The following is a 15,118-nucleotide window of genomic DNA, read 5'->3' as shown; positions in this document are numbered from 1 at the left end:
CAGGTAAGGAACATAACAACTTTTAAATCATGACCATTATTTGAACAATTGATTTTCAGTAGCCCTATGTTTTTGTGGAGTAGATCAATCTCGGATCCGGACTAACTCGGACCAGGGGACAACTCGGCCCAGCTGCAAAAACAGTCATTTTTTTTGTCATTTTACCCTAACTCTAACCCTAACCCTAACCCTAACCCTAACCCTAACCCTAACCCGTAACCTCACCCTAAACCTAAACATGCAAAAACTGACCGTTTTTGTACCTGGGCCGAGTTGTCCCCTGGTCCGAGTTAGCCTGACTCCATATCTGGAGTTACAATCTAGAATATGACTTTGATTTTGAATGAAACTTATTCCATCATTGCCCAAACCAGGGAGGTGAGACTTTTTAACTCACATGCCCTGCCCAAACCAACTTACCGAGGACATCAAAGCCTTTGTACTTGGCTACAAAACATGCATCATCCCCGAACATGCCTTGCTTGAAGACGCGGCTGTTTGCATCTGCAGCGGCATCGTCCTTAGAGAACCCGCATGATGCCGTAACCAAGCGCATTCGTCTCCCATCCCTGCTGTACTCGATGCTCCTACTCGCATCGTACGGTACATATCCCATCACAGCACGGGCGATCTGGCGCCCATAAACCAAAACTGACTGCATAATTCCGCAGTTAAATATAAACTCCTTGGAAAATCATTCGTATTTGGTGGAAAAATCAGACTGATTGGGGCTAAATCACGTTACAATTCCAAGTGATCGTCGTCACACGTCTGGCCACATGCATCGCCATTTTGTCAGCCAGCTGATAATGAAATGTTTATCAATTACGTCATATGCATATGCATGGTTGCGTCTATTGCCTGAGGGACTATCAATTTATAAATATGTATTTTAATCTGTAACAAGAGGTTTTTCCGTGATAAATTTACAAAAATCTTATATTAAGCAGTACTATTAAAATAAATTTATTGATTAATAAGTTGTTTGTAGACCAAAATATGAGAATAGGGTGTTAACGTTTTAGTGCTTACCCCCTACATCTTAATTGAACAATCCAAGGCAAGCCTTCCACTTGCCTTCCTTATTTTGCTTTGTTTTGTCTCCCGTTGTACACCCGCCATCTTTCGGTAAAAACATTACAACTTTCAAATAAATGGGAGCCGAGAATTTTATTTCCGTCTTACTCCCCTCCCTCCCCCTCCCCCCTCCCCCATCTCTCTCTCTCTCTCTCTCTCTCTCTCTCTCTCTCTCTCTCTCTCTCTCTCTCTCTCTCTCTCTCTCTCTCTCTCTCTCTCTCCCCCTCTCTCTCTCTCTCTCTCTCTCTCTCTCTCTCTATCTCTCTCTCTCTGTCTATCTCTCTCTCTCTCTCCCCTCCCTCCCTCTCTTCGCTCTAAATGAATATAAAGATTTAGGACCCACTATTAGCTATTTCTCTTTCTCCTTCTTCATTGCTATCACTAGTTCTTCTCATTGTTCATCTCCTATTTCATATTCTTCTTATTCTTACTTCTGTACCTTTTTTCTTCTTCTCTCTCGAATTCTTAAATGTCTTCCCGAACATTCTCTTTCTTCGTCTCCGAGGTCTCTCATTCATTTATATCACCCCTCTCTCTCTCCCTCTTTTATTTTCCTTGAATATGTATCCTACCCTGTTATATTTTGACTTTACAATATAGAAACATAATAGATTATGAATCATGGCTGTATTTGGTTAAGTAACAAATTTTATTCCAATATAATTTTACATGAAAATGGCAACTCGAGCTTTGTGTAGAACTGGCTCTTTGGATTCTCACTTTTCTGTAAATGCTTTACTTGGACGTCGTCGGTTTATGCGACCACATTTATAATGCTTATAAGTAAATAGACAACTTTGATCATTTTAATTAAAAGAATACCTATCACTTGAGAGTCAGAGGAGAGAAGCGAATGACATGTTATATGATTGTAATAGCCTGAATTCAGAACGTCTTTCTCTGTCAGGTACATAATTTTTAATTTGGTATATACTTATGTTTGTGTACGTTTTAGAAATTCAACATATTCACCATTATTTTCCTCTTCTTCCGCCTTCTCCTCCTCCTCCTCCTCTTCTTTTCTTCGTCTCTTTCTTCTTTTTATTTTTCTCCTTCTTCCTTTTCTTCTTCTTTTTCTCTATCTTCTTATTCTTCTTGTACTTATTATCATTTCTATCATTATTATTCTATTGTTGCTGTTTATTGTCATCATTATTATCTTAAATAATTAGTTTCTTATCTGTCTGTAAATAATACGATTTTGGCTTATTAATTTTGTAAATGTTTGTCGGGAACCCCACTTGAAATGAAATCTCGAGCTTTCGTGGGTTATCCTGTTCAAGCTGATTTAATTTCGATCTGTTATACTTTTATATTGTTGTATGTTGGAGGGCTTGGTGAATAAAACCAACCAATCGATCAATTTATTTTAACAAGAAATATTACAAAGAAAATTAAATATATGAAAAACGTACTGTAATAATATTTGTCCCACAACTCTTTCATAGATATTCGTTTTTTTATTGGATTTGGATTTCTAAATCCTGTTTTCACCATTAGAAGATCTTCTTAATTCAGAAGACCTTCTTTCTTTTGAATTGGTTGTTTTGTACATTACAAACGTGGCTTGTCTTTCACAGAACCATAACGATGTTTATTATGAGAAGATCCGTCAAGTTGTGCCCTTATTATATCGTTGTCTTTGCGAAGTAAAGATTACGGACCTATACTGATTTTTTTTTAGCTCTTAAAAAAAGGCTACCGGCTGTCTTTTAAAGATTAAAGCTTGGCATCTTGATATATCTTTTTGGAAAATTAAGTAAACTGTTTAAATCTGGCATAATTTTACACATGCATTACATATAAAATTCACACAAACATCGTATTCTTACATTCTTAAAGTACGCTACAAAATGAGTCACATGCAGTATACAGATTACACGTTACACATTAAAAAAATATAGAGATTTTCTTCACGAGAAAGGGCTACACAATAAAATATACGATATACGTTATAAGACTCGAGAGTAATGACGACATAAAGAGTTGTTATATACATAATAATTAATACAATAAGATATACTTCATTTACCACGGTTAACACAAAAAATAACTTTAACAAATAAAATCATGATTATCTTTGGTAATTCAAAGCACTTTGAAATTCAACTTAAAACAATTACAAAATATACGTTTTGTCATATTTGTCGCTGTCAGATAATGTGAAGGCAACTTAATTAGGCATTTCAACTTTTCTTGCAGTTTACTTGCACTTTGGTCACGTGACGTCTCTTTGTGCTTGCGTTCCTGAGTTTTAACTGTATCACCTGATTGCATTTTATATCATGATTCCACAATTTTCTCACTCTCCTTTCCCCCCTTTAAACAAAAAATATATTTATATACATACAAATATAACTTTCTGCATGTTACTATACCATTCCTCTTCCTCCATCTAACTCTCTAACATTTTTTCTTCAATCTCTTTTCTCCTCTCTTTCACTCTTTGTTACATTTCAATAAAGTTTTTTTTCTCGCACATTCTCTCTCATCTCTCCCTATTATACGTCACGTTTATCCCCGTTTTCAATCTTTCTCAAATACTTTGATCTGCCCCTCTGTACTTCACTCTGAAATAGTCTCACCTCTTTTATTTTTACCTGAGGTATATCAACTGCTGCTTCTAGTACACATGCTTCAATTTTCGATAACCAAAGAAGATCATATTTGCCAGCAAAGCCCGATCCCTTATCCTTCTCAAATCATGGCTTCGTATAGTTGACTTCAGCAAAGATGACAAACGCAATAGTTAGATTGATTCATAGACTTGAACCATTTCTTTGCCCCTTTACGAATACAAACATTATGATTAATCCAGTTTTAATCCACACGCATTGAAATAGATAGTAAATATAAAGCGAAGATCGAGCTCACCACTGCGACAAGGACATGTGTCATCAGAGGCATGTAAAGTCAAAGATAATCGTCTCTTTTGCTTCTGATGAAGCACACCGCCATGATCCACAGTGGATAGAACTGATGCAGAGGTGGTTTGAGCACTTCATTAATTTTGAAATGCATAGGTCGCGGGTTCAATATGGTGTCCTTTGGTATATTTGGAAAGGCATTATTCTATTTTAGCCATTCCATACCCAGGTGAGAAATGGAGACCTGGTCGGGATGACGAAAGCCTTTGTGTTAGTAATTGCCATATGCCCTCACGGTGGACGTATGGTAGGAATGCTCCCCAGGGAGTGGTGATGGTGAACACATTGTGTGTGGATGAATCGAATGACCGGGGTAATTCTGTAACGTGCTTAGAGACGCTACTTCGTACTATATAGGCACTGATGTATGATGCTTGTCCTTTTTGTTGCTCAACAAGTTTATTTCTCTGTCCAGATCGACAGAAAATAAATGTTTTTTTCGTTTCCAACACAGTGAAAAGATGGCGCTAAAACTGCTACGAGGAAATAAAAGATGTGTGACGATTGGATGATGTTGTTCTCTTTGCTGCTTCTTGTGCTCTACAGTTTACACCTCTCTTCAGATCGACTGAAAGAAATGAATCATTTTCTCATATTTTATGCATCCAACAGACCTACCACACAACGAAATGTTCACGCTCATAATTGCTATGAGGAAATATATCATGAGTGAATTTGAGGCTGCCCTGCCAAAAAAGGGGCCGACGCCCAAAACAATTACTCGCAATCTGTATTCTTAAATTAGAGAAGACTTTCCTAAAGTCATGATTGAACAAACCAAGTAACGTTAATAGTGGAATGTACTCCACCTCGGCTTTGGCCGTCACATGATGGTAATGAAGATGATGATGTCAGATGAATATGATGTTTGGAGAGTGGATGGCACTTGTCTTTTCGCTACTTTGGGTGATGCGCTCCTTACTCTGCAGTGGGACATCTGTCCAGATCAACTGAAGGAGATTTTTTGTTTGTTTACTTCACGTGTATCAAAGGGTCCTGCCGCACAGTGAAAATCTCGAGCTCAAAATTGCCACGAGAAAATACGACGCGAGTGAACATGATGTTTTAAGAGTCGATGTTGCTCTTCCGTTTTGTTGCTTTTGATGATGCGCTCCCTGCTCCACCGTGGCGATCTTCAGGATGCTGAGGGTGGGGTTCAAATGTATCGCGGGGTGCTTCATGTTGATCATGTTGGATAATCTGTACATCTGGTTGAAGCACGCGTTCTGAAGAGAAAAAGAAAACGCAATGATCCAAAGAAAAACATTAATATATATATATATATAAATATTATTTTTGTCTGACGCATATATCGCAAAATATCAATAATTGAGAAGCATTTCTGCCCGAGCAACATAATCGAATTCAGTTTTATGACACAATGTTTGAGACCTTTTCACTTAGGAAAAGACGTAAGTCTTGCCCGAAAAGAATTGTTCTAGTTTCTGAATTTTGCGACTTTTTGGGAAGATAGCACACGAATCTTTTAAAACTTTTATGATCGGTGACAATGTAATTTGAGTTATTTTTAAAGGCTGTCTCCTTGCCTGAATATGACGTGACGGTTAATTGCTCAAATATTGATTATCGCAAAATTCTCAGTGATCTGCAGCCCCCAATGTATCTATGCTCGTCAATCTTATCTAAAAAATATTGAATTGAGAAAGCAAATAAGTTTTTTTCAACTGTAACCGACACAATAGCTGCACTCCTCACTTTGACAAATATTATATTAGTTGTAAAAGGGGTCACCACGCGACTCTTAATGGCATCCAAAAGTCCAAATTCGTCTTATATGTAGTCGATTAAGGGGCACATCGATTTTCTTTCTTCCTCAGAGTGTGAAGACCAAAGAATCTTGGGAATGTCGTTGTCATTAAATAGTAATCAGGTAAAAAGAAAATGCAATTATGGAATCTATCTTACCATATTAACCGTGTAGTACACGGATATTAGAAGAGTGTTGTCTGTATTCTCCAAGAGCTGCAATCGGCAGGGGACCTAGGATACAGATACAAACAAATGAATCACACTTACTCACTAAAACCACAATATTTGCAATACAAATAGTAAATAGTTTCTTTTGAATTAGATTAAACGTAAATTCAAACATTAAACAAAGGTATCAATGGTGTATGTTTAAGGGAAGATTGTAGACAGGATCAGAGAGGGAGAAGAGGGATAAATAGAGAGCGATGGAGTGTGAGAGAGAGAGGGAGATAACCAATAACAGGAGGATGAGTAAGTGAGAGAGAGAGAGAGAGAGAGAGAGAGGGAGAGAGAGGGGGGGAGAAGAGGGCGGAGTAGGGAAGGGAAATTAATGGACACAGAGTGGAGAGTGATCAAGTGACAATACAAGAAAAGTATATCTGTAACCCTAATGTTTCTATATTCCCCATTTCATTTCAGATAAAGTAAAAACTAAAATTTGGTTGTGTATACCGATTCCTGATTATCTAAGATGCTCTGTAGACCCCTGAGGATAGATCCATCTCCAAACGATTCCTCCAGCTGTGAGTTCAGGTGGTACTGAAGCTGACTGTCATAGGCAACGCTGATGCTTGGAAATACTAGATATAACATGGAGTCGAAGCAGAAAGTGAGAGAAACAATTAAAATCTAATTGTTGATTGTCAGATACATGCATATACAGGGACGCCACTAGAGGGGTAAGGGTTTGTGGGTGTGACCCCCTTCATGAAAGTAGGGGTGTGTGGACGAGACCCCCTTATGAAAGTAGGGGTGTGTGGGTGTGACCCCCTCTATGACAGTAAGGATGTGTGGGTGAGAACCCCTCTATAAAAGTATGGTGTGTGGGTGTGACCCCTGTTATGAAAGTAGGGGTGTGTGAGTGTGACCCCCTTATGAGAGTAGGGGTGTGTGGACGAGACCTCCTTATGAAAGTAGGGGTGTGTGGGTGTGACCCCCTCTATGACAGTAAGGATATGTGGGTGAGAACCCCTCTATAAAAGTATGGTGTGTGGGTGTGACCCCTGTTATGAAAGTAGGGGTGTGTGAGTGAGACCCCTTTTATGAAAGTAGGGGTGTGTGGGTGTGACCCACTCTATGAAAGTAGGGGTATGTGGGTGTGACCCCCTCTATGAAAATAGGGGTGTGTGGGTGTGACCTCCTATATGAAAGAAGGGGTGTGTGGGTGTGACCCACTCTATGAAAGTAGGGGTGTGTGGGTGTGACCCACTCTATGAAAGTAGGGTGTGTGGGGGTGACCCACTCTATATAGGGTGTGTGGGTGTGACCACCCACTCTATACAAGTAGGGGTGTGTGAGTATAACCCCCTTTATGAAACAAAAAATGTTGGTATTATTAGGATGTGGTCGGAAGATTTTGATTTTTTTTTTTTAAATTCATCTTTACCTAGCTGTGACTCTTTTTCTGAACCCGACTCGTGTCTTCTTGTACACAGCACGTTACCAGACCTACATATGCAATATCCATACGCCGGGTGAGAAAAGAGCTCATCATGTTCTGATTGGAAAAAAGAACAAAAACAATCATTAACCAACAACAGCAACAACAACAAACGATATACTAGATCCATAATACATTACCTGATCAAATTCAGCTCCTTGTGAAATCTAACTTTAGGTATCAAATTGTCAAATAACTTGAACACTTTTTACAAACATAAACTAACTCAATTTTGCTTTGATTTAGGGTTATGCCTGTATTGCAAATGTAGTAAGGAGGGAGGCGGGGGGGGGGGGGGGGGTGGGGAGGGGCATGCTAATTATAGTTCTAGATGTGTTTTGTGTTTTCTAGCTGTCTTCAGTTGTACAACTAAAAGAAGAATTAGAATTGCTGTATTATTTAAATGTACGTTCACCTGTAATTCAATTTATTTTCTAGACCACAAGGAACAAAATTGATGTCATGTAAACAAAGCTGAGTTGGATATGAAGCCATTCACTATATTATATTCCTGATATATAAATTTGGAAGAGAATATCATAGAAACGGTGTCCCCTGGAAAGATGGTTCTTTGAATTCCTCTTTGTAAAATGTGACAAGTAACAGCTAAAGATCGTGTAGCATACTTTCATGCCACATAATTTTATGCTTGTGATTTTTTGAGCCAAACTGTGCCACTTTCTTATCATTTTGATTATTTCCAAACCTCACAGTATGAACTAATACTTATCGGTTACAATTATGATCAACATTTTCCAATCATTTCCACAGTCTCTTTTACAATGCAATCGACTGACCAGAATTGAATTTTACCGTAATCCCCTTCCATTTTCTTTTCTTTTGGAAAAATTAATGTTTGCTCCGTAGAATAATCAATTCATTTCGAAGTCCTTTGGGAGACGTGGGGGAGGGGTTGGGGGAGGGGGAAACTCTCCTCTTGAAACAGAAGCCCCTAATCATGGGACATCTTCTTACTATATTCAATGTTGTTAACTGTGCAATGAATGTCGTCCGGACAAGGCTGAGTCACGCAATTCTCCAGGTTTCCATTGTAAACACAGATGCACATTGAGTAGCATCTATCACCAAAAGGAACCTGTGGATACAAACAAACGCAAATCGAGAATATTTAAGTTATCATCTCTCCAGGTTGCTTTGGTGAGAAATTTGGTAAAATTTAATGTGTGTGCTCTAAACGCCAAAGGAATACACCTTACTTGTTCCTATTATTTTGTTAAAACCTGGCTTTGGCGGGCGCTCGATAATAAATCTTTGAATGTGATTCTACAGTACTGTGACTATTTCCTCGATCAATTAAGAAAATAAGTTGATCACTAAAATAATAGATATGATGAGGTAAAACGCAGTGTTTTTTTAAATAAAAATAATAATGTAATTGTAATACGGCTCACATTTTCGTATCTAATAGCACAGAGTTCAGTGATTACGCGTATACATTTTTGCACAAAATAATTGTCATTCCTTTTTAACATTTATTAAAACACCCTCGGCGTATCTAAACAAGCCTTCTATATACAGCTGTGAAATCTATCATAAGAAGAACACATGAAATTCATTACGTTTATCACTATTTGTTGTGTTATCAAATATATACTTTAAAAACACTTCATTTTAAAACCATGCCAGATTCTTACAACAACATCCATCAAACTGAGAGCTAGAAGGACAAGCTATATTAAATGCTACTAAATTAACAACCTTATGGACACTAGCAGACGATGTATTTTTCATTTTTTCAGAAGACTTGCAATGTTTTATACTATAATTTAAAATGAGCAAATCTGTATTTTTCTAAAGGCCTACTAACAATAACATGTTGGAAAGGTTTATACCAAAGCGAGGGATCCCGGCTTGACTTTGTAGGGCATTCCGTTCAGGCTGTTATTGACAACGCACTCTGTAAAGTTTGAAAATAAAAAAGAATACATTTCTTTTCCATGATATATATAACTTGTACTTACTCACGATTTCAGATATTTGACTTGACATATCGACACTTATTACAGTACCTTCTTAAAGATACTATGTCCCTTTTGCAGTCAACATCAAATTCTTTAGAACTTTGAATGAATTATGAATATGGCATGTATGTCCTACTGTGAAATTTAAACATTAGCAGTGTCCTATCAAGGTCCTAATATTGAAATTATGCAGGTAATCCGTTTAAATTCTAGACTACACTGTCAGACATTATTGAGTGACTGACTGACATCTCTTTTTTTTCTTTGGTATATAATAACATACATAAAATGAGCTGTAACAGATACATGAGCATTTTTCTACATCAATAACCCACTACCTGTAATGGCCCAAATTAAACTGATTGAATCATTGTGCAGCACAAAACAAACGACCATTCTGTAAAAGGGTCTGAAAAACAGACCATTACTGAGGTGATTGCAATAACTTAAGTCGATTCAACAACTAATGGTCGTTATTTTCCGACTAAAAGCTATTTTCAAGCCCTTTCGTTTTGAAGGAAATGCTAAATTAGTATTGTCTTTCAAATGCCGTTGGAATTTAACCTTTAATTTTCTTTTGGCCTACAAAAAACGCTGCTGTTTTCCTTGCAGCGTCTACCGCGACATATCTGAACAATCTATAGCCATAATTTGTATGATTATCTCAATGTACACGTGGTAATTTGAAAGCATATATCGTAGCCCGCATTTAATATCTTCTTTAAATAATTTTGGGGAAAAACAAAAAGAAAAGACAGACAAATAAACCAAATAATTGAGTAATTCCTTGAGCAAGCAAGGTACATTTAGAATATTTTTCATTTTAACAGGATTTATTTCTATTCAGTAAGGACTGCAGACATTTATTGAAAATGTCAAATAATTTGCAAGCTTTGTGAATATCCTTGTGTAATATTGTTAAGACTTGGAACTAAACCGACTTCCAGGACCTATGCGAAATATTTACCACTTACAGGGCGTAATTTCATAACGCTTGAACATTTGTAAAATTTATTACAATGCATCAAGCGGAAGTCTCTTACGCAATCATTGTGGTATTATTCAATCTACGCCATTCTTTAGTGTTGGAGTTTCAAACAACGCTAACATTACGGTTGGTACGATTTTCTTCTGTCACAATTTAATTTGTAGGACCAGTAGGATATTTAACCTTAATACTACGGTATCAAACTAAAATCCGCTTTCATCTCATTGTTTTCAATCATTGCAAGAGAAACGTACAATATGAAATGCACTTCAGCTACTTGGGAGAAACACACTTTGTAATACTGTGTGCGCGCGCGCGCGCGTGTGTATGTATGTGGGATATATTCAAAGCTTAAGTGGGGTAATTAGGATGAAGGGTGTCGTTTACGTCATATGATTTCTACAATATCTTTCTCTCTCTCTCTCTCTCTCTCTCTCTCTCTTCCTCTCCATCTTCCACCCTTTCTCTCTCTCTAATACACCCCACCCCACCCACACACATGCCACCCACACACACAAGCACACGCAAACTCCATATACGTCTAATCAAACAAGCACACACACCCACACAAGGCACACTCTCTAGGGTTGTGCCTGTATGCCAAGCTTCTGTTGTGAAATTATATTTTGTTTTCTGTAACCGGTTCATGTTAGGAAATGGTTTCAATTATTATACTCCAAGCAAAATTGTGCTTTTCGTAAATATTCCTTATTACGAGTTAATGTCTCTTTTTCGCTATTCAGCCGCATACACGGTCACCTTTATATACATTGAAAGGTTGTGTTGTCGTTGTTTTGTTTTTGTTTTGTTTTATTTTTTCATTATATTTTGAAGAAAACTTGATCAATAATGATGCCATGAGCCTGTCATTCAGATTCTGATAATTGTTTTTTTTATAGCGATTTCAAGTTGTAGTCCGGGCCTATTAAGTGAGTAAACACATGTGCAAAAAACGCAATATCTAGCGGGATCTCACTTCAGTTGAACAAAGACAGATCTGTGGTAGAATATACGAATCACTTACAAATCTGTAGGGCATGATGTAAATTTTAGGTGAAAATTAATTTCCGTTTGTGTGACATCGAATCGGTAGAAGGAATAGCGTAAATTACGTAAGAGAGAGAGAGAGAGAGAGAGAGAATGAGAGAGCGTGTGTGTGAGATAGATAGATAGAGAGAGAGAGAGAGAGAGAATGAGAGAGCGTGTGTGTGAGATAGATAGATAGAGAGAAAGAGAGAGATAGAGAGAGATAGAGAGGGGGAGGGGAGGGAGAGGGAGAGAGGGGGAGGGGAGGGAGAGAAAGAGAAAGACGTTTGTATTATGGAATAATCTAACGACGGAAATGTCTTGCATTACCCCTCAATGTAACTTGTCAATACATTGTCAGCGGTTTGCATTTATGCTGAACTTTGTAGCATATTTATTGTCTACGGACGACGGATGTCGACGACGGCGTTCACTTTGATAGGCTGAGCAGTGGAGAATCGCAACGAAGAGCGGCGACAGGTCATAGGATTTAAATAATGTTTTCCCAACGTGGTCTGGTTGATTTCTCGCCGGACAATGAATCATCTCATCGAAGCTTGGCCACAGCGTATGGAGTGCAGACAGCAGAAGCTGAATTGTTCTGATTTTGTTCCTCCTGATTGAAATCAATGTCCTAATATCCCACTGCTGACACCCTTTTAGATGTGGAGATGGTTCACACGTTGTTTTTAGGTCATTGAAGACATCTTAATCATCCTGATCATTATTTTTGGCCGCGTGCGCTAAAGGCCTATTGTCACTATCATCTTCCGAAGATGTGAACATACTCTCACTGAAATGCTATTGAACATATGGAAATATATAGGATACCGTGCTTTTAATGATTACAGAAAATAATGGCCAAGTATATATATGCCCTATTAAATTTATGCATCAAATCGAAGGTTGATTATTCTAAGATAAGAAATGGGTCTTGATTTGCGACGGTCTATAAAAAAAAAATTCTATAGAGACTGCTTTAAATTAATATTCGACAATATGTTTTGGTATATCCTACATAAATGAATTCACACGTAGGTATTCGTCATGGATGGTTCTTGTGATGTAAAATATTTCGACCGTGACAAAAAATATTTATATGGGTGACGTTAAATGAGTTTTCTCCAAGTATCTTAATCGGCATTTTGCGTTTTGTGATATGAAAATGTGAATCGATGTCGATACAAATAACAAATATGTCACTTTACGTCCTCCTCAACATAATATTCTTCACGATGTGATGAATGCCAATCACAATTATGTGGGATTTTTATTGTTGAATATAAGTGGTGAAGCAGAGAATGGATTTGGTACACATGGCGAGAATGATGTGAGTTTTGAGCCAATGACGCAGTATTTATGAGTGAGACATAAATCTAATGTCCTGTGTATCTTCATATCAATGAATTTTCTTTGCATCAGTGTTTCTTAAAGTGCAACATACATTAATACTTTTTATCACACACTTCTCCCCCCCCCCCTCTCTCTCTCTCTCTCACACATCATTTTTTGTCACGCCAATTTAATTCAATTCACAATGCTGTGCACAGGAACAAATAATCTGCAACTGACAGCGCATTCATTATTATTCAAATTACGTTAAATTATATCTTGCTGGATAGAAAGTTTACAACCGTTTCATATGCCACTCCGATCTCAATTCTTTAATTTTTTTTGTGCAGAAAAAAGCAAGAAGAGTTTTTTTGTATACCATGTTAGGCAGCAACGATTAGCACTGGCCTCCGATTTTAATTGGAACCCGGTACGAGATAATAGGATCAAACAATTTCATTTCAAATTTTTGCATATGTTTTTACCGTCAAAATATGATCTATATTAGTGGAAAATTAAAAATGATTATGTGTGTGAAGATTGTAATACCATTGAAACACGACGACATATGATGCTAAAGTGTAAGAAGATAATCGTGTTTTTTGGAAAATTGTAACATGTTTGATATATATTTATTTTGGATTAAAGATTAACATTAATGAGAAAATTTTAGTAATTGGATATGAAATAGGCAAGTTAGATAATTGCTAGGTAAACATTTTGAATAATCTTGCTAAATATCTAATTTATATTTCAAAATAAAAAGTAAAATAAATGGTAGGACTCTTTTAACTGATTTGAAGTATGAATAGATGTCACATTTAAATTTTTAAAACAAAAAACACAGTTAAGAGCTTTGATTCTTATGCTAAGATAATGTTTAAATTGTGTATGTATAAATGTTATTGTGAGCGTTGTAGATATGTGAAATAAAGTTCACTGAAAGGGTTAAAAAGAAAAAGAAATCCTTTCAATGGTTAATGTTATGATGAAGTCTTTAGCCTCATTACTGTGTACGTGTGTGTGTGTGTATGTGTGGTGTGTGTGTGTGTGTGTGTGTGATAGAGAGAGAGAGAGAGAGAGAAAGAGAAAGAGAACGAGAGGCCAACATACGATGTGTGTGAGCGTAAAAGAACTACTTTTCTATCGATACAAACTTGTAAATATTATGTACGTATATTTTCATGGCCTATCATGTTTTTCCCGCACCAATATTTGAAGTTGTAAATAACTTCCTATCCTCTTTATACGTTATATAAAATATGCTGGCATAAATATATATCTACATGATAATTGGGAGCATGTCACGATCGATATACAGTTAAAAACTAAATTATTCATACCGCTTGTAATTCTTCTTCTCGTAACTCAGGAATGAAATGTGGACTGGTTGAATTAGGACCTTGTTTGAAAACATTTAGATTAAAGCTTTAACATGTCACATTCTCAAGAAACATGAATTAGGATAAATCTATTTTTAACTTAATTTAAAATTACAAAACTTGGTAAGGGTATAAATAATTTAGTTGTTAACTGTATATATGTGTGAATCTATATATATATATATATATATATGAGATTTTGTTTCGAATATCATATACTATAATTTTTGAAAATATCGAGCAATAAAGAGCACACTATTCATAAGATATTCATTTATTCATTTATTCCAGTATTTAATTCATTATCTTTATCTATGTTGACTAGACATGTTTAAAACGCTGTTATTTGGGCCATTAAAAATATATTTTAGAAAAATAAATTCATTTAGAGTTCGACCGAGTGGCATGATTTTGAAAGTATCTAAATAACATAGTTAATCTATCACATAGTATTTGAACTAAACACATAAAACACCACTAACCTACTTCCATTTTTTGGTTCCTGCAAATTATTTTTTGACTAATTGATAACATTATGCTCTAAGTGAGAGTGAACTTAATATTTAGGCTAAATTATAGAGTAAGAACATATAACTAACAAGCTCCAATCATTACATTTTCAATCGACCGACTTCTCCTAAAAATAAATATTCTTAACACATGGAAGAACTCTGGTGTGCTCTGAAGTTTTAGATCGAATGATTTTCTGGTTGCTGTAACTCGAATCAGTTCTCAAAGGTGTTCACGAAATAATCTTGTATTACGTTAAAGGAAGTAAATTACATCTAACGATGCGAAGTTTCACGTTTTGTTTTGATGAAGTCCATCAAAGTTTGTCTCACAAAGTGTTTAAAAATATAAGTTTTTAATTAGTACTGCTACTTAGAACCATTCATTTCGGTAATTTCTTTTGAACATTATATTTTCTATTATATAGCTACATGTATACTTCTTCATGACTTATTCATGCATGA

The 15,118-nt window shown here is 36.4% G+C and overlaps 2 protein-coding genes across 2 annotated transcripts in view; both read right to left on the bottom strand.

Moving 5' to 3' along the window:
* Nucleotides 1–819, bottom strand: part of LOC100891821 (protein phosphatase PTC7 homolog) — a 33,258-nt gene extending 32,439 nt beyond the window's left edge. Inside the window, exon 1 of the mRNA XM_003726833.3 lies at nt 421–819. Within this exon, the coding sequence (XP_003726881.1) occupies nt 421–661 (241 nt within the window). The 5' untranslated portion in view covers nt 662–819. The remainder of the gene's footprint in view (nt 1–420) is intronic.
* A 1,713-nt stretch (nt 820–2,532) lies between these two features.
* LOC587864 overlaps nt 2,533–15,118 on the bottom strand; it is a 45,168-nt gene continuing 32,582 nt past the window's right edge. Inside the window, exons 13-18 of the mRNA XM_787574.5 lie at nt 9,288–9,352; nt 8,410–8,530; nt 7,381–7,491; nt 6,447–6,574; nt 5,931–6,005; nt 2,533–5,230 (exon numbers count right to left, since the gene is read on the bottom strand). Of these exons, the coding sequence (XP_792667.4) occupies nt 4,991–5,230; nt 5,931–6,005; nt 6,447–6,574; nt 7,381–7,491; nt 8,410–8,530; nt 9,288–9,352 (740 nt within the window). The 3' untranslated portion in view covers nt 2,533–4,990. The remainder of the gene's footprint in view (nt 5,231–5,930; nt 6,006–6,446; nt 6,575–7,380; nt 7,492–8,409; nt 8,531–9,287; nt 9,353–15,118) is intronic.

Source organism: Strongylocentrotus purpuratus, unplaced genomic scaffold, assembly GCF_000002235.5.
Source record: "Strongylocentrotus purpuratus isolate Spur 01 unplaced genomic scaffold, Spur_5.0 spur5_scaffold_2, whole genome shotgun sequence".
Classification (NCBI taxonomy): domain Eukaryota; kingdom Metazoa; phylum Echinodermata; class Echinoidea; order Camarodonta; family Strongylocentrotidae; genus Strongylocentrotus; species Strongylocentrotus purpuratus.
This window is presented reverse-complemented; position numbering and strand designations above follow the sequence as displayed.